This window comes from Pelobates fuscus, chromosome 5, assembly GCF_036172605.1.
Source record: "Pelobates fuscus isolate aPelFus1 chromosome 5, aPelFus1.pri, whole genome shotgun sequence".
Taxonomy (NCBI): Eukaryota; Metazoa; Chordata; class Amphibia; order Anura; family Pelobatidae; genus Pelobates; species Pelobates fuscus.
Window position 1 is genome coordinate 338244191 of NC_086321.1, and position 20448 is coordinate 338264638.

Here is a 20448-nt window from a genome sequence, read left to right on the forward strand (position 1 = left end):
TTGTGGACGCAGAATTTGATGCTGTTTGTGGACATTCCGTGGGTGTTGGATGTCTATTGATGTGATATAAGTGAAATGCATTCTGGATATCTTGTTACAGTCCTTTGGGCGATCGTTGGCTGTTACAAACTTCTGGTTACATTTTTGAGCTGGCTACTAGAATCCACTTACATTTGTCAATTTCTTATTCCCGCCCTAGACATGTTTAGGTGTCCATCTGTACACACTGCAGGGATATCGGCTGGTTTTTATGCTCAGCGGATCTTGCAATGATCAAATAAACTCAAAAGATGCAAAAAGTAAATATGCAAGTTATGACAAACCTACCAATTAAGCGCTATTAACAAAATATGAGCGTGTTTTGCCATTTGAAGGATATCAAAGGGACACTACAGTCACCAGAACAACTACAGCTTATTGCATTTGTTCTGGTGAGTAGAATCATTCACTTCAGGCTTTTTGCTGTAAACACTGCCTTTTGAGAGAAAATTTTGGGTTTACATTACAGCCTAGTGATAACTTCACTGGCCACTTCTCAGATGGCTGCTAGAGCTGCTTCCTATCTCAGTACATTCAGTATCTCCTCCCTCTGCATGCAGACACTGAGCTTTCCTCATTTAAATTAATTGATTAAATTCATCTTTATGAGAAGATGCTGATTGGCCAGGGCTGTGTCTGCCCCTGATCTGCCTCCTTCACAGTCTCAGCCAATTCTATGGGGAAGCATTGTGATTGGCTCAGAACACTTCTGATGATGTCAACAGGCAGCTTGCCGTTATGAGGCAGACAGGGACAAAAACCAGCAGCTTCAGGCTTGAATACAAGTAAGATTTTACTATATTTAGGGAGGCAAGAGGGGGGGCAGTGGGACTAGATGGTGGTTTTAACACTACAGGGTCAAAAATATATGTTTGTGTTCCTGACCCCATAGTGCTCCTTTAACTTCTGCAGACTAGTCCCTGCTGTCAGTGTTTGGGATTGTACATTTATCATGTGCACTGCTGATTCTGCTTCCAGACCTGGCAAACAGGCCTTTGAAAAGTTTATTCACAGCAAACAGGCAAATGGGTTGTGACAAGGACACCTTTTATGGCTAACAGATGTTCTAGCTTTCTTCCTCCCTGGGCTCCCAACCAAGCCTGAACTAGATTGGCAGCAAGCAAAATCCTGCTTTAACCTTTTTGGCACCAGAGGGTTTTCTCACCCTTCTGGCATTAGAAAGGTTTTGCAGAGGGGGAAAAAAAAAGACTATATTTTATTTCACCTGGATGTGTTTTCACAATTTCTCTAATATTTCCCAGCCGCAGTACTTGGCAATATTTACTGCCTAGATCAGAAAGCCCTGCAGCTTTGGTATTAACAAATAACATGTAAATGAAAAGAAAGGTTAAGGAACATATGATGTCAGGTTGGGGAAACAAGAAGTGTGGGGGTGCGGGGGGGGGGGGGGGGGGGGGGTAACCACTAAGTAATTAAACCAATTCAAAATGAAAAACACAATTGACACACTCCCCAACCCTACTGTATAAAATGTAACCTTTATTAGATCAATAATTATTATTATTATTTAGTATGCGCCAACATATTCCGTAGCGTTGTACAATAGGTGGACTAACAGACATGTATTTGCAACAAGACAAGCTGCACGCACAGGAACAGAGGTTGCTGAGGGCTCTGCTCAAATGAACTTACATTATAGAGCGTTAAATATACCAAATAGAAATAATGAAAAACATGCAATTGAAATATTAGTCTGCTATAGTCCAGGGATTAAGGAGTCATTTGCATAGGGTAACTTAATATAGAGGAAACTATATCTATAAATAGACAATGGAAATACTAAAATATGTATCCTATGAGTCTAGCTAAATAGAAGATCTAGCTGCTAGACCAAAATAGTTGCAAGGCTGTGAGATGCGTGCAAATCACAATGATGCAGTATATACAAGTTAAATTCTAATTGCAGTATATTTCACTAATTAACAGAGTAGAAAAGAAAAGTAGTGATAAATAATATTCTTCTGATGGACAGAAAGCATAAAAATAATAATTAAAAATGTATGATCGATCTCAGACGTACGTAATTGCAAAATTAGAAGATATATATTGACTTTTTCAAACCGTAATAATATATAGGGCAAAGAATGAGCGCAGAAAAAGTAAATGTAAAGTTAAACTCCATAAATTTGCCAGAAGTACCAAATATATACAAGTCAGACTAAAGAAGAGGCAAAACAGACTGGTAAATATATTGGGTAACCATTAACTAAACTAAAAAGCTACATAGTAAATAGAAAACACTAAATGAGTGTGAAGTATGGAAGGGATAAAATGTAGCAACCTATACACCAGAGGTGGCTAAAACTGTTTTTACATTTTATTATATATTTTTCTTTATTGTGGTTGTTTCATATACAGCTGAGGCTAGGTGTTTAAACCATAGAACTACAGTACATTGCATTTGTTTCTTAAATTAATGTCACAATTTAGTTATTAACACCTATTAGCATTTAAAGGGACACTATAGTCACCCAGACCACTGCGTCTCATTGAAGTTGTCTGGATACAGTGTCACTGTCCTACTAGTATATGAAATTTTTAGAAACCTTCCCGGCGGCAGTCATGAACGCTTTAACCCCTATGTGTAAGGAAGCATCAGAGTCTTCCTGGCACCATACCAACTTCATTTTAATAAAGTTGTTATGGTGCCCGGAGTGTTCGTTTTAAACAGTACATTAGCTGCCACCTGCGCCTCCTGTTGCTTAGATCCCTGTACCGGTTGCTTAGTTCACCCAAATGGTTGGGCTGGCTTTGCACAATGAGCAAAAGGCCGCACTTCCTGGAAAAAAGCACGGATGTCATTAAAAGGAACGTGACCGTGTTTGATCTCCACCTCCGTTGTCCTGACATGGGTGTCAGTGGAGATCAAAATATTGACATTTCCTTTTTGTTTATAATAAGTCAATATTCAACAAGTTGTGTCCGCACAGCCTTTTCTTTACTTTGTGCGCGCATATAAATATATTAGCAGTTACTTAAAAAAAAAACACATGCACTTTCTTTCTTATGTAACTTTTACACATTCTCGCTGTGTCTCTTGTCTGTGCTTGCATGCATACATACATACATACACATATTCATGCAGTCTCCCATACACACCCAGCCTGGCACGGGAACAGAAGCTGTAGGGTTTGCTGAGTTGAGCAGCTGTTCCAGGAATCTGTTCTGTCAGCAGATAGGAGTGTGCTATCTCACCCTGTGCACAATACTTTCTTTCATGAGATAACTTGCTGGGTCCATGCAGCGTGGACAGCTGCAGCATTGTCTGATTCGGGATTGGAGGGGAAACTACTCTGCATGCCTTCTTGATTCCATCACTAACCACAGTCTGCGAGAGACATATCTGCAAGACCCCTAAAATGTCACATGAGTTTTTCTCTACCGGAGTACCCAGAAAAAAAAAAAAAAACACTTGCTCAGGACTTGATCATTATGCTGTTTGCAATATGATCTACAAGCGAGATATTCAGTAAAAAGTGATATATGTACCAGATATTAATTCTGTAAAAAACATTTTTGCAGAATATACCACGTTTTTTCTTAGCACAGAGTTGAAAGAACACTCCATCCTTGCACCCCCTTATTTGTAGAGATAATATATTAAAAAGGAAGGCCCCCCATATATATATATATATATATATATATATATATATATATATATATAGATATAGATATATATATGTGTTACCACTCTATTTTATTAGTTTGTGGCCGATCTGAAGGGACAAGTATGTGGCTGACAATTGTCAGTCAATACTGTCCTTTCTATTATCAGTCGGAGGACATTGAATGTCCTTCATATCGCTGCACAGGATTGGCTGATGCGATATGTAGTCCACCACTCGGTAGTAATTCAGTCCAAGAAGGTACCACAGTGCCGTTTTTATTAGTTAACTCAATAGCTTCATTAGTTTCTTACTTAATTCGTGCAGAGAGTTAAAACTTAAAGGCATGAAGCAGTTTTTGTGTATTTGGTGAAGCGGTTTTTGGTCACCCTCTAAAATCTTAGCCATAGAGGAGTTAAATCACTTTTTTTACACAGCCCTAGTCACACCTCCATGCATGTGACTTGCACAGCCTTCCTAAACACTTCCTGAAAAGATAGATCTAATGTTTACACAATCTGTTTAATTCAGAATGTCCTATCTCCTGCACTGTTAATATCCTTTGAGGGACCTCTCCTGTCTGTGATTAAAGGGATCCTATAGTGCCAGGAAAAGCTGTTTTCCTTGCACTATAGGTTTAATAGGTCCCTCCTGTGGGGCTGAGTTAGGCTATGCCTACGCTCCTCCCCTGCTTACGTGAGCCGGCGGGGGGGAGACCTAATGCGCATGCGTGGCTTATCTCCCCATAGAAAAGCGTTATTCAATGCTTTCCTATGGGAAAAATCTGACGCGGGAGGTCCAAAAGGGACACAACACCCAGACCACTTCAATGAGCTGAAGTGGTCTGGGTGCCTACAGTGTCCCTTTAAAGTTCAATTTACAGAGCAGGAGATACAACTTCTAAAGCAAGTCAACATCGTGCATTAATGAAAATACAACAATTTTTTCATGCGGGCTGTGTCAGTCACAGCCAGGTGAGATGTGCCTAGGACTGCATAAACAGAAACAAAAGTGATTTAACTCCTAAATAGCAGAAAAGTGACACTGCAGGGGCATAATCTATACACCCAAACTGCTTTATTAAGTGTAGCTTGTTTTGATATCTATAGTGTCCCTTTAATGGTCTTGAAATGTAAGTCTTGGAAAGTAGCCTTTTTTGAATGTATAGGGTTATTTTAGGTAACAAGTCTACATTAAGCATATCACAAGCACGAGACCCTGGCGTTAGGAAAGATTTATTTTCCTTATAGACAGGTGTTGGACGTTGGCTGATAGTACATAAATAGATGCTAGTTTCTGTCTCTACAGGCAAGTGCATGGGGCGGCAGGTGTGATGAGTAATCGAGTATGAGCAGCAATATGAATCCACGCTGGCAGCTGTTATTTGCAAGTAGTGCTGCCAGGTTTAATGTGCGTGAGTGTGGAATGGGGTGGACATGGTTTAGGCTGAGAAAAGAAGACTGAGCATGTAGGAGAGGTGAGGATGGAACGTTTTCTAAGGGAGATTCATTTGATGCATTATAAATTGTTGGTGGTCCAGACTAAATCTAAAAAAAAAAATGTTTTTATGTTACTATACATAGTTTTCAAATGTATAGTTTGATATTTAGTAAGAATATTAATTTTATAATGTATTATTAATTCAAGTTCTTGTTTAGTTGTTTTTCTATGTTACTGTTTAACCCCTTAAGGACACATGACATGTGTGACATGTCATGATTCCCTTTTATTCCAGAAGTTTGGTCCTTAAGGGGTTAAATGAGTACCATAGCGTTAGGAATAAAAATCTGCATACTTGCCTTTTAATTTGGTGCTTTTCACCTTCCCGGCTCCCGTGCCTCCTTTGCCGATGTACAAATCAATCCTCCTTGTAGAGAAGCATTGGGGATGTTATGCGCATGCGCAGTGAGCTCTGCACAAGCATTTAAATTTCAACATGCTATGGGGCTTCCATGTCACGTGACCAAGTTTTACTGACTGAGTCATACTGACCGCCTCTAGAGGTGGACTTAATGATTTACATTGCAGTTTAAAAGAATAGGACCACTGCACGCAGAGCACTTCACCTTAGAGGCTAGGAACACTGCACCTAGACCACTTCACCTTAGAGGCGAGGAACACTGCACCCAGACCACTTCACCATAGAGGCTAGGAACACTGCACCTAGACCACTTCACCTTAGAGGCGAGGAACACTGCACCCAGACCACTTCACCTCAGAGGCGAGGAACACTGGACCCACCACTTCACCTTAGAGGCTAGGAACACTGCACCCAGACCACTTCACCTAAGAGGCTAGGAACACTGCACCTAGACCACTTTACCTTAGAGGCGAGGAACACTGCACCTAGACCACTTCACTTCAGAGGCGAGGAACACTGGACCCAGACCACTTCACCCCAGAGGCTACGAATACTGCACCCAAACCACTTCACCTCAGAGGATAGGAACACTGCACCCAGACCACTTCACATCAGAGGATAGGAATAATGCACCCAGACCACTTCACCTCAATGAAGTGGTCTGGATGACTATAGTGTTCATTTAAGAGTGATATAATTTCAATATAAACAGTGCATCACAACTCAAAAGTGAAGACTAACTACACCCCTTTCTGTGAGGTGGGCAGAAAATGTGCTTCTGGGCTTCTTATGAGTTATAAATCCATTTAAATAGTGCTTCTTGAACACCAATTTGTAGTTAATTTAAATCCAAATCTCACAATTTAGGCTAAAGTAAACAATCTGTGACTGTAGCTGATTTGGAGGATTATTTTAAATCGGCTCCTTTTGCCTAATTGGGTTTTCAGTACAGTAAAAAATGGTCTTCTAGTGAATAAGCCTTTTTAGTACCTTGGAATCAAAATAAAGGCATACTCTTCATTTTTTATGTGTAGCAATTTTATGCACCCACAAGTGAAACTGTTCTACAGGGATTCCACATGCCCCATAGGCAGAAAACCATTAAGAGAATTAAGTAAGACATTACATACCGAAGAGGCATACAGTCATTATGAAAAAGACACAGCTTGCTGGCTTGTTTCCTGTTCATAATTCCATTACTTTTTGAAGATAGAGTTTTATTTTCCTAATTACAAGAGAGTTTGTTTATTATTATGTTTGAATGTTTTTCTTGCAGCTCAGAGCTAAAATAGTCTGTGTTTTAAGGAAACTAATATATTTAAAGTTCCAACAATACGCTGTGTCTCTTAGGGAGTTGGTAATGTATTTTACAGGAAAATGTCGTTTCCAAAAATGAATACTTTAATCTACAGAAATTCTTGGCATTCCTTCAAAGCCACATTAACTCTGGGTGTTTCTGGAATACACATGTTAAGCCTCTGTTTATATATGTGATTGTGTTGTGTTGGTTCATCAAACACCAGGAGTGAAATCACAGCTATTATTGTATACAGTGTGAGGTCTTTTCTTGTTGAATATTAAAGGGACACTGTATGCACCCAGACCACTTCAGCTCATTGAAGTGGTCTGGGTGCTGTGTCCCTTTTGCACCTAGTGCTGCAATGTAAAACATTGCAGTTCCACTCACTGGCTCCTGACTACAGGGTCCGCTGACTTCCATGCACTTATACGATAAACTCCGACCTAGACCTGTATGCAGGACCACAGGAAGCGACCATGGGGAACCCAAACAGGGTGGGATGAGGACGGTGAGGAACAAGGTCCATCACCTTATCTCCCTCTCCCACCCCCCCTACTCGTTATCCTCCCCCCTACATCATCCAAAACATGACCCCTCTAGGGCAGCCTGAAGTTACCTAACTGTCCCCAGTCACCACCTCTCCCCTACTTCCCCCCCACTTACCTAGTCGAGAAGGAACAGGGAACGCACCCGGTAGACGGGGAACCCCAGGGCACAATGCCCTACACATACTGCACACCACCAGTACAGAAGGATAGAACGCGTTGAACACCGGGTATATATCTGACTAGTAATACCGCACCTAACATAGTGCCACTTGACACACGACTACTGTTACTTTGTTTTATGTTTCAGGCCTGCGAGCCATAATGTTTCACACCAAAATATGAACCTGCGAGTCCACAACGTGTTGAATAACCACCCTTACCTCTGATCTCTCTACCCGAAACCTGCGCGTCTCACTGTCTTGTTACTTGTGTGCCTTACATAATTGTTATGTAATTGTTATGAAAAGAAAAAGACCAATAAAAATATACTTACAAAAAAAACATTGCAGTTCCAGAGAAACTAAGTCTGCCCTCAGTGGCTGTCTATCGGAATGGACTTTTGGTCCGTTATCTGACGCTCTGCATGAGGACCTCAAGCGTCAGATTTTTCCCCATAGGAAAGCAATGATTCAATGCTTTCTTATGGGGAGGTCTAATGCACATTAGACCCTGCTAGTCGCGGGACAGAGGAGGGGACGGAGCTTCGACCCAGTGCCGAGGGACATCGGCGCTGGGATCAGGTAAGTAAATAAAGGGTTTTTAACCCTTAATTTACCAGGTAAAGGGGGGCACGAAGGAGGGGGAGGCAGAGTGATCGGTAGTGCCAGGAATACAACTTTACCTTTAACTGTTGTCATGTGTTTTTTGCATGAGATGAAATGTGACACATATTTCAGTGGTAAAATTAATTGGTACAGAGAGCTGTTATGGTAGATCACAGGTTCAGGGGTAGAATCTTACCTTTACTCCAGTCTGCTGCTGCTGGCTCTGCTCCTGATCTGCCTGCTTGGCTGACATCATCAGAAGTGTTAAACTGAGCCAATCATATTGCTTTTCCGTAGTATTGATTGGTTGAGCCTGTCAAGGAGGCAGGTCAGGGGCAGAGCCAGCACAAGTCAAACACAGCCCTGGCCAATCAGCATCTCATCATAGAAATGCATTTAATCAATGCTTCTCTATGCAAAAAGTTCAGCATCTCCATGCAGAGGGTGGATACATTGAATGGCAGTCACACTGTGCAGCACTGCCCCACGAAGCACCTCTAGCAGCCATCTGAGGAATGGCCATTAAATGTGTCCCTAGGCTGTGATGTAAACACTGCATTTTCACTGAAAAGACAGTGTTTAGGGACTGATTGTACTCACAGCTGCTATAAGTAGCATTTGGGCTATGCTGACAAATAGGGGTACCAATCCAGTTAAACTAAATCTATAAAAGATTAAAATGTACCTAATGCAGTAATAGCTGGAACATAGCTGCGTGATATCTCAGATATGAAAAATGTCTTTCATAGGGACGAGAAGTAAAGAAAGCAGCAGATCAGTGTGCAGAACCAAACAGAGAAGCATTGGATTCACAAATAGCAAGGATTGCTGCACATGCGCTGTCTTCTCAATGCTTCTATGTGAGAAGCATCTGATTGTTAGATTTATAATGATTTTACTTTACTATTTTTATTTTATAGGGGGCCAATTATTCTAAAGGTAAATATGAGCAATGGTAATTTAAATTTTAAAAAAATATTTGTTGATTTAGTGCTCCTTCAATAATAAACTTTTTCTAATTAGGATAAGATTGAAGAAATCAAATATTGGCAGTACTGCCTTTTATTCTTTCAGTAGTGGAAAAATTGGCCATCCCCAAGATGTGTGCACGGAATGCTGAGAATTGATCACAGTGGACAGAATGCTTCTCATGTCTAAAAATAAATCTTGTGCCTACAATGAATGGCGTTAATCTCCATAAGAATTTCAAAACCGCTTCTGAAGTACACTGGTAACATTGTTACAGAGACCCTGTCACGACGGAAAAATCACTCAATAATGGGTATTGTTTCCTAGAGCAGTGACTTTATCCCAGTGTGCCATGGCTCAAAGTATGCCACAGGCGCATTGATTAGAGTGAATGCAACCATTAAAATGTGTTTTAATAAGCGTTGGCATTAATATTGGGATTCTCATCTGCTAATTAATTAAAACTAATAAATCAATCAGGCTAGGACTGTGGAGATCTCTCAAGAAAGGGTTTGAATACATTACATATATAAGCAGTTGGTTAAAGGTAAAATGAAAAAAAAATAGTGGACATTGGATATTTTTGTCATTGATGTGGTTAGGAACAAAACAGGTCCCTGGCACTGGCTTACCATTAGGGGTTAAATTGTTCACAAATGGTTTAATCCCAAAGTCTCTGTTCAAGCTCGTCCCACTCGAACATCCGCTGACTGAAAAGCTTGAAAATTGAAGCCTAGCAGTCAGCTGACGCTCTCAGCCAATCAGTGGCAGCCATTCATAAAAACTGCTTTGGTAAAATATGTGCATTTCTCAAACCGTTCTGTGAACGGGGAGCCATTGATTGACTTAGAGCGTCAGGTAGAGTAGATTTGTTTTGTTTTATCAGAGGATTTTATTTGTTACAGTATTACCATTGACCACAATTGAGGATGTGATTTATTGTTTAAGGTTAGCCGCTTCTGTCGGATAGTTTCACATATTACCCTATAATAATACTAATTAAAGGGGGGGGGGGGGGGGGGGAACATGGTGGAGAGGAGCGTCTTTTGGAAACAGATTTTCAAATTTGTGAATGTGGTTTCTTATCATCACAAATCTCCTTAGAATTAAGCTGTAGGTTTTTTAAGAGGCTTTGAGTATAGCTCTTCGTAGTCTTTCATGTCAACGAGGCTCAGACTACAATAATACGAAGGAATAGTCTTGACTAAGCTTTGCATGGGATGTACTGTGGCAGAACCTATCCCAACATGAAATTACTAAAAAATAAAATTAAAAAAAGAAGCTTGCTATCCCATCAGTAGTTTTAAATGTAAGGAAGGTGACTGTGATCAGAAAATTAATCCTTGGCTTTTTTATACACCGTGCTTTGATTTACTCTTGTCTAAATGGATTAAATGGCTTCAATATTTAATTATTTAATACCTGGAACGTCGAAGAATATATACAAAGATTTTAATTTAGTTTTTGGGGGTGGGGACGACCCCTCTCTAAACGTAAAAAAAAAAAAGTCAACCCCGTCCATGACCGTTCTATAGGATGAGGTATGCAGTGCAGGTACGTTCGACACACACTTACCTCTTGTGCACTTTTATATAATCAGTGACACAGAAACGCACATATTTAATATAATAACATAATACTCCAAGAAAAGGTTTGTTTTTTCATCTTTAAATAGAATCCGCATTTTCTCAGCTAAGGTTCTATTTCCTGAAAGCAAAACATAATAAAACGTTTAATTAAGGGCTGACAATGCCAGGAAGGACTGCTTTGTGGAGAGTGAGGTAGGGAAAAACTTGGGAGGCAGAGCTGGGAGCTCTCCTTGTTTAGGAAGAGGGAGTGACAAATATGCCTTAGAAGAGAGCAGGGGGGAAATTATAGAGAACAAACGGGAGATTTGTTGCAGAAGACAAGTCCCAGGAGGGTTACTCTGGTCATAACAGAGGGATAAGATACGGAAAGGACACAGTGTCACTTCACCAGGACAGATGGAAATGGGTAGAAGGACTTCTGAATCTTTAGGTGAGGTTGGTGACTCTTAAACATAATCTAACTAACTCTGATACCTTGTCAGTTGTGAAGGACAGCTCAGTGTGATCCGTAGAAAATACAGCACTAACAGCCCGTCTGTATATTGGCAATAGCGGTTTAATGTTTACATTGTCATATGAAGCCCAGGAATATAAATAACTTCTCATTGGGGTGGTTACTTTATAGACAGGCAGAAAATTCACTTACAGCGGTAGATTGTTATTTCAATGGCAATGTTAGAAGTTAGAAATAAATTGGCAATTTTTAATTGTAAGGGCAAAGTAGCCCAGTAATAGTCATTGCTCATATTATAACATTGTCCAGACATAATAGAATTTCCTTAAAGGACCATTAAAGTTAAGATGAAGTGGTCTGTATGCACTGGTCCTGTCATTTTAACCCTGCAATCTAAACCATTGCTGGTTTGTAGAAAGTGTTAAATATGTCTCTTAGCGTCTGTCTATCTGACAGCCACTAGAGGCTCTTCCTCTTCCAGAATAGAGTAAAAATTGGTCCTACTAGCAAATGCGGCTGATGGCATTATCTCACACAACATCAAAAAATTCTAGGCCTTTAGAAGAAGCAGCTATAGTGAGGGCCGGTGCAAGGATTTTTGCCGCCCTTGGCAAACAAAAAATTGCCGCCCCCCATATACTCTGCCCACCATGTAACATCACAATACCCCACCCATATGATCTGCCATATCATCCAATGGCAGTGCTGCGCACGGTGTCTTTTCTCTAAAAAGGCAGTGTGTTTACATTAAAAAGCCTGCAGAGACAGGCTATAGACACGAGAACCACTACATTAAGCTGTGACTATAGTGTCCCTTTAATGTGAGGTAAATTAGAGATTAGTGCCACTAATAATATATTGGATTGCCTACTTACCACCAGATGAGGACAAGAGGATGATGATGGGCTCAGGCTGCAGTCTGTCTCCACTGGTCTGGTGTTAAAACAGGCTCTCTGGAGGCAGTGTTCACAAATATCAACAAACAGAAAGCAGCTCCATTTTTTGGGGCCCCTTACACAGATCACGGTCTGGGCCCCCAAGGCCCACCATGAGTTCGCTCACAGGGAGTGGAGTGTATGTGTGTAGGGGATGTGTTGTGTTATTGTAGAGGATGTAATGTATGTGTGTTCTTATGGAATGTAGTGTATCAAGATACCAGTTTGTGTAAGGGATGTAGTGTGTGTGTTAGGGATGCATTGTGTGTTTCTGTGCATGTGTAAGGATGCATTGGGTATGTGTGTAGTGTGAAAGAGAGGGTTTGTGAGGTAGGATATGGGCTGAGAGGGGAGCAGCTCTTTATTTTTATTATATTTATTTTGTTAATATAATTTTTAATGTAAGTCAGCATTAAAATCACTATTTTCCAAGTTCTTCAGAGCCGTGCCAAACTTTGTACTCGTTAAATTTAATTGGAGACTGAGTTTGAAGCTGAACTCGGTTAACCAATGTCCAACATGCTAGGGAATCCTGTGGATTTCACTTGTGAGTCCAAAAGGATTTCAGCCAATTTACCTCAACATTTATCAAAATCTAGGGTTCCCTAAATGTATCTGGAAAATGTTTCTCTAAACTTACCTCCAGACTAAGTTGAAAGGCTCTGAGAAGGATTAACCATAAGGGTGACCTTAGGCAGTCACGTAGGAACCAGGGGTTAGACAGGGGCCTGGGAACTATGAATTTGATTCGGCTCCATTAACCATCTCTGTGTGAAGAATGAATGGGGAACCCCAAACTCGTACCCTATCTAGGACCCCGTGGGAGTCCTTCTCTAGTCCAAAGTGATTTGCAATGCATTATATAGAATATGCATTAAAAATATGAAAAGATAAAAAAAAAAAAAGGATTTGGTTTTAAGAAAGAATAAGTACAAATGTATAATGTACATCAAGCAAGAGAGTAAAGCACAAGTTTGAAATGATAACATTCTTCCAATAACATTCAAGATATGATCAAAGGCGGTATCCAACCATATACATTTGTTTTTCATTGGCCAAGGCTCCCTTACAGTCTGCTATAGAGAGAATTTCGTTGTTGAGCTAGAAGGAGGTTTATTTGAAAAGAACGTGAGAGAGCCTATATCTTCTATAAAAAAAAATGTAAACGTATGTCCTGCGTGGAGGTGACAAATGAGTCTTCTTAAAAACTATTCTACTATTGGAAGGTAGAGTAATTTTGGTTAGAAGTTATGTGGTCACAATTTGGTCCCATAAAGTTGGTCTACGGTGATGTACTAGTCTAAAAAGTTGGTTTAGTGTACTTGATTATTTAGCGAGAGAAGAAAGAGAGGGGGACGCGTGTAAGGAGAAATGAATAGAGGGGGAAGTGTGTGGATATAGGAGTAGAATTGGAGGATAATATGAGATGGTTAGACATGAGTGAATTTGGAGGATAAATACCTTTAAAGTTCCCGTTGCTAAAACACAGAAGACAGAAAAAAACAAGCATTGTCCCCCCCCATACCAGGAAAAATAATTACCAATTAAGAGCCTCTTGTCCTGGTCTGTGGCAGGTTTCCTTATCCCAGAAACCACTGTCTAACATAATTTATTGGATATGTAGTCTGTACCAGCCATAGTTTCAGTAATCTCATAGGATAAGGGCAACTGCACAATAAGCAAATAGCACCTGTTACATGCCTTCTGTCCCCTTGTTCACATCCCTATTTACAATTTTGGGGATGTAGTTCCTTGCAAAAATCTTGGGAGCCACAGATTGTGTGGGTTTATATCTGCATCTGGATAAGAACCTATATTCCTAATGCTATGGTACCCCTGTCCATAGGTACAGGTTTGCCCCCTCCCCCGTGCAATATTTAGGAATACAATTAAGTTTTTTTTTTTTTTTAATTTCCAGTTCCAAGGCTCCCTCTATGCTGCTCACTTCCCCACCTCCTGTAAAACCATCGAGGTTCCTCTGCGATGGTCCTATTCAACGCTACTCATAGCGGAGAATTGGAGTACCTCAGACGTATCCAAGCTTCCCTATAGGAAATCAGTGTAGTCAATGCTTTCCTATGTGCTTCTGCGTCACTGTCAGTATGAAGTGAATTTGACCTTACAATGTAAACATTGCTGTTTAAAAAAAGAAAAGAAAACTACTGCAATGTTTTACATTAGAGGGTTAAAAGGAGAGGACCACTGCACCCATAACACTACATTGAGATGAAGTGGTCTGGGTGACTATAGAGTCCCTTTAATTTTCTAATATGACAATTTTGACCTAAATTCAGAAATTCACTTTGAATTTTGTTCTCTTTTTATTTAATTTCTCATTACTGAACTGACACATTCATTTGTACCCTGATTTCACATAGATATATTCCCTATTTATCTCTCCTTGACGTTCCCCCTCCCCATCACTTGTTGGAACAAAACATCTCACAACAAAAGCTTGATTGTCACCCTTAAACCCTGAATCGTTTATCAAGTTTCTATTTCCTGTTGTCCACAGTGTGGCAGGACCCACCCAGCTCAGCCCCTGCCAGGCGATTGTGTGACTATTCAGTTTGGAACAGCACAAGAATCCCATTGTTATATCCTGACAGCGGATATGTAAAGGGCTGAGTGTAAAGAGCTGGTAGGGAACTGGTGCGGAAATAGAACGTGTGAATTCTCATGGCTATCATATCCAGTGGTTATTTTGTTATCATGAGATCAAAACATTATTACTTATTTTGCCAATTTGTTAAGTATGTACATGAAATAAACTATTTTTTTTTAATGTTCTAAAAATGGAACACTGCATGCAGCCAATGTGTGTCAAACTAACCAGTCCAATACATCTATACAATGTCCTGCCATCTGATTTTGTGTATTTAGTAATCCGTCTTCTTTTTTATTGAGACATCCATGCCTCAACCTGTTCTACACAATCTGGGACATCCAGGCCGGTTTAGCTACAACTTCTGTGTTCCTCTAAAATCTAGACCAGTAATTGCTGATCATGGCACTCAAGATATTCAGTGAATATCTAGTGGTGAAGTCTAATTAATTTTGGTACTGGAGGGGAAGTTTGGTATTTTGGTGATGGTGGATTTTTGTTCCTGTTTTTTTTTTTTTTTTAGGTTCTATTGGAAGCATTGCCACCGTAGTAGGGTAATTTGCATGTTACATGTTATACGTTACAACTAAAGCTGATCCCTGAGCTTCATTGTTCATTTCAGTAGAGTTATTCAGTATTTTCAGTCAATGTGTGTCTGATTTGAAGTTATTTTATAGGAATGAAGAACATGAGTATCGTTTTATTGAATAACAATTAAAGGTCATGTTTTGTACATATTCCTGACACTGTTTTCCTTTTTCTTCTCTTAGTTATTTTTAGGGATTAGGGTTTACTCCCAAATTTGGTGCTTGGGTACCTTTATATTACAACCTTATTTTTAAAAAATATTTTGGTTTTCAGAATTTCTGCTGTAAAACATAGACAGCTGGTACTTTGTGTTGTAGAATGTAGTCTATCTATGAAATAGTGAAAAGTGACTTTACAAAACAATACTTTATATACAACAATTAGTATGTATGTCATGTGAAATCATGTTGTTTGATAGTACCGCAACTCACACTGTATTTTCTGTCTCACAGGTGGCAGCCTATTCCTGGAACCAAGGCGGCCATGCTTGTGAAGGTTAACAGCTTGAGACAGGTCCCTTCACCCACATCCTGCGGTCCTCTTCAAAACAGCATTCCCAAAAACTCTTCAGCCAAGTCATTAATATATGCACAACCCCAGCCTTTCACTGAAAAGTCTGGTGGGGATCCACAGCAATCTATGCAGATCAAAAAGACTGACAATGGTGGGTTCTGCCTTGTTCTAACCAATGGGGCTACTGGTCAGACCCCACAGAGGACTCCCACAGGGACACTTCAACCCTCATCTCCCAGATATGGCTCACCACCTCCTATATATGATGAGCCATCCATGGAATCCCCCATTTATGATGAACCGCCTGCAGAGATGGACATAGGAAGCATGACTGCCCGTTCACTTTCTCCACCTTTGTCCCCAACCAGTAGCATGCACAACCACCCTCAGCCTCCAAAGCTACTTCCTTACCCCAGTGCTCACCATAAGCATAAGAGGAGTCCTTCTGCTACGGAGTACAGCCCAGCAGGAAGGGAGTACATTAAACACATGGTGAACGTTGACCAATCCTCTAAACAGACTACATCTCCTACTGGGTCCCTTGATACCCCACCTAAGCATCAGCCCGGTCAGCTGGCACTTAAGGATAGTTTCAAGCACTCTTGGAGGGTCTTGGAGGCTAATGTTCTTAAGAATATAGAGGCTCATCATAATCGCCAGAATAGTCTTCCTCAAGACTACCCTACAGTTGTAAGTCAACAGGATTCTGGCTATTCAACAGGACCTTCTCCCAGTTTGAGGAAAAGGAAGGGTAGGCGACAAGGTGTTGGACAAATAAGACCTGGGTCAGTGGGCAGCAGCAGTGAACTTAATGCTTTGAATGAGAAACTGATTGCAGAGATGAGGTCAGTAGTGACAAAAACCCCTGTGCGCCAAGAAAGCAAGACCAGCCTGGATACAGAGATGTTAGAAAGCCCTAATGCTACTGACAACAGTAAAGTGAGGTTTCAGATGGACTCTTTAAAACAAACTGGAAGTAGGGGGTCAAGGGATGATGTCACAGCCAGCAGTAGGTCATTGTACAAGCCTGGAGCAGAGTGCCGGGAGAATGTAAGTGGGGAAGTAACAGGGCAACAAGAAGTGGTACGGCAGAAACGCACCTACGAGAAGATAGATTTCTTGGAGAAGAAGATCACAAGCCAGATCAGTTTACTCTCATCAGAGTCCGCAAGAACAGCTTCGGAGGTAAACAAAAAAAAAATATATTTTCTATTAATTGGTTTATTGTGACATTGGGATTTTAGATTTACTATGGTTGTGGAACCTTAGGTTGTAAAATGAGAGACTTGGGCGTCCATAAACTTGGGTAAACTTTTAAAATGATTTAATATATCAATATATGCAAACATGTTTTTCAAAATATTACATAATTTTAAAAGTTCATCCAACATTATCAATTTAATACCATGGTTGTAAAAATATATCTTCTACCAGACTTCAGGTCATATGAAAGTTATGGCTGGTTTAGGTTGAATATGTGTGAATTTATGAATTCTATCTACATTGGTGTTATTAGTTCCTACACCACATCTATCCTTGCAGCACTTTGCATCCTTTCTTAAAGGACACTATAGGCACCCAGTCCACATCATCTCAATGACGTGGTCTTGGTGCAGTGTCCCTATTGCCCTTAGTCCTGCTATGTAAAACATTGCAGTTTTAGAGAAACTGCAGTGTTTACATTGCAGGGTTAAGAGTGGGTGTAGTGGCTGTCTACCAGACAGCCACTAGAGGTGCTTCCTGCTCTTTAACTTCCAGCATTGAATCAATGCTTTACTATGGGGAACCCCCAACGTGCGCTCAGTGCTTGCCGCTCATGTGCATAAGGTCTTCAGCACTCACGTCAGAGGAGGTGGAGCCAACACCGATGTCCAGCGGCACTGGAATCAGGTGACTGAAAGGAAGTGATAGGTTCCATGGAGGGAAGGGGGGGCAGCAACTCTGTATTCATAACACTATAGTGTTCCTTTAAGGAATTAAACAAATTTTTATAGACTGCTCTGGGATTGCTTATTTAATATTTGAAATTACACCATACTGTTAACACCAAAATTAAAGATAAAGAGCTCTCACAGACACTTTGCCCCTAGTAGCCATGTGCCAGCATTAGGAAGTATGATGCAACACGACACGAACAGGAAATTTGCCAAACTCTGCTGCAGTATGTGTTGGTGATAAACTGACAATAATCACTCATCTTGAGCTTCTTATTGCACATATCTAAGAAGTGCTGCTTAAAATAATCTGTAAGTACAAGAATATTAAACTACACAAGTATTAAGTTAACTTCCTTGACACCTAAGCACAATGCCAGAACATCAAGTGTCTCGGATAGGGAACCAAAACCAAATGCTGATTATCACAGTGATCCTGGCCAGAACATCCTCTTTCTGTCTCACTTTCTCACAGAACACGCAGGGATAGTTCACAGTCCATCCATATATGCAGAAAAATCACGACCCCCCCCTAATAAGCAAAGAGAAACCGAGAGCTCAGTTATTAACCCATTTTCAGGCCGGAAAAGAAATTTAAATCTATGAGTGGAAAAATGTTGTTGAAACTCTCCAGAGTATCCACCAGACTAATATAGATTGTTGTATACATTAAAACGGCTAGTGTTCTACTTATAGAACTTAATGTGTTTACCTGTCAGAGACCGGTAGACACTGGATTTCTCCACTATGTGTGAGGCACGGTGGTAACGGTGGTGTATTATTATATATGTGGGATCGTTGTGTTTAGATTTTATATTTTTACGTTTACCTAAATATGGAATCCTAATTGGTAGGCTTAATTTTAGGCTATCCAAATAGCTTTTGTTTTGTATACAGGAGATACCACCTTCAACCACAGCCCTGCACCTCTGCCAACTTGCAGACTTTTTTTAGGTTCGGTAAAGAAAAAATTAAAAATACTGACCACAAATCCTTTACATGCCAAGTATTTTTAACCCTTGGAATGTCATTGGTTTGTAGTTTTGCTTTGCGGGCGGAAACCAGCGAAATTTGTTTATAGGATGATAGTGCTATTCTCAGCCAGTACTTGACGGCCTCTAGCTGTCGAGTCTTTCTTTGGTAACGACTCCCATCAGTCGAGGAATGGTGGTAGATGAGGTCTACCACGAGCTGTATAATCTGTTTATTCTCGGCTGTAAAGCACATTGTATTTAACCGTTTCTTTACATAAACCTGTTTTTGCTAATATGCTGGAATGAGATTTTATTTATTTTCATATTAGCAAGTTGTGGCATGTTTAGTGGTAATAACAACTTGAATACTTGATTGTTTTATTGTGGAGATGGTCACATAGGAATTGGATCATTGATTTCATCCTCACTGACCGTTTATTTTATAGGAAAAAACGTGCTACAGAGAGCATGGGATGTTGGTAGCCAATTGTAATTGTCGCTCACGGACCATCTCATGGCATTACAATTAATAAAATACTCTTTAGGTCTTTTGTTTACTATAATGCAATGCCCAGGAGGAAGCTCAGGTTAACCTGGAAGTCATTAATTTGTTTAAAATAAATAAAATTAAAAAGAAAGATAAGCAGTCACGGAAGTAATATATTTTGTGTAGAAAATCCCTAAAGACAGGACAAATTTAAGATTTTTGCTACTTCTTTCTTACTGAGTAGTGGGGACAAGCCAGGCGTCTCTAACAGCATCCAAACTGGATATGTTTTAATGGGATACAGTAACTGGACTATTTACTAAGGTGAGAATTTAAAGGGAATTTCAAATTTAAGGTGAAAATAGCTGAACTGGAAAAATGCAGGTATGCTATCATTTTGGCTACTCTGCCCTAAATTTAAAATTCACTTTGAACTCTCATTTTAGGAAATATCCCTGTTAGTACGATAACTATTACAGCACATTGTAGTGATTATGGTACCGGATGCCCCATTGTAACCTGTGAAACTGTTTCTGAAAAGACACTAACCTGGCTCTGTTGAACACCCAAAATCCTGATTGTCTGCACTGCTATGCTTTACACTTTGACATTAACAATTCCAGTTTTACACAACTAACTGCTGACACTCTCAGACAACGAATAATGTCCAAAGTTGATATGCTAATGCAGAAGTACAACTTTATCGTAGCAGTGCAGATCAGAAAGACCCTGACAGAGCCAGGCAGGACTACCGACTGTCCCAATTTTGTTGGGATAGTCACAATTTTAGGGTCTTGTCTCACCATCCTGATATTGCTCCATGGTGTCCTGCATCCAGGAGCACAAAGGAAATGTCCCCAGCCAGCATATCGCAAGTCCATCTTTAGCACTCTATGCATGGTCTTGTATGTGGGTGGCAGGCCTTGGTGCGGGACTTGTCTTAATGCCAGCCGGTCTGCCCATTACAAGCATTGCCATTGAGGCAAATTAACTAACAATACATATATTTGCATTTCACTTGCAATGTAGAAAACCAGACTACATTTTTAAGAGATAAACTTAAAGGTTAACAGCTGGTATCAAACCTCCATGGTGTCAGCGGGCTATATATAGGCTGTAAGTGGAGTGGGCACCTAAAATGTTTTATTAATTTTGTATAGAACTCTAGAAAGTGCTCATTTTCATTATTTTATTTATTTTTCCACTGTGGTTACTTTGGTCTAACATTTTGTGGTTGCATGATCATTTCTTCACAATTCCTG

The 20448-nt window shown here is 40.2% G+C and overlaps 1 protein-coding gene across 2 annotated transcripts in view; it reads left to right on the top strand.

Moving 5' to 3' along the window:
- LOC134611665 (rho GTPase-activating protein 39-like) overlaps positions 1 to 20448 on the top strand; it is a 92326-nt gene that overhangs the window by 39164 nt on the left and 32714 nt on the right. The window contains exons 1-2 of one of the 2 annotated variants that reach the window (XM_063455779.1): positions 11054 to 11126; positions 15731 to 16976. In XM_063455779.1, coding sequence (XP_063311849.1) covers positions 15762 to 16976 — 1215 coding nt within the window. In that variant the 5' untranslated portion in view covers positions 11054 to 11126; positions 15731 to 15761. Of the gene's footprint in view, positions 1 to 11053; positions 11127 to 15730; positions 16977 to 20448 lie in introns of those variants that run through there. The other variant, XM_063455778.1, reaches the window with a different exon arrangement.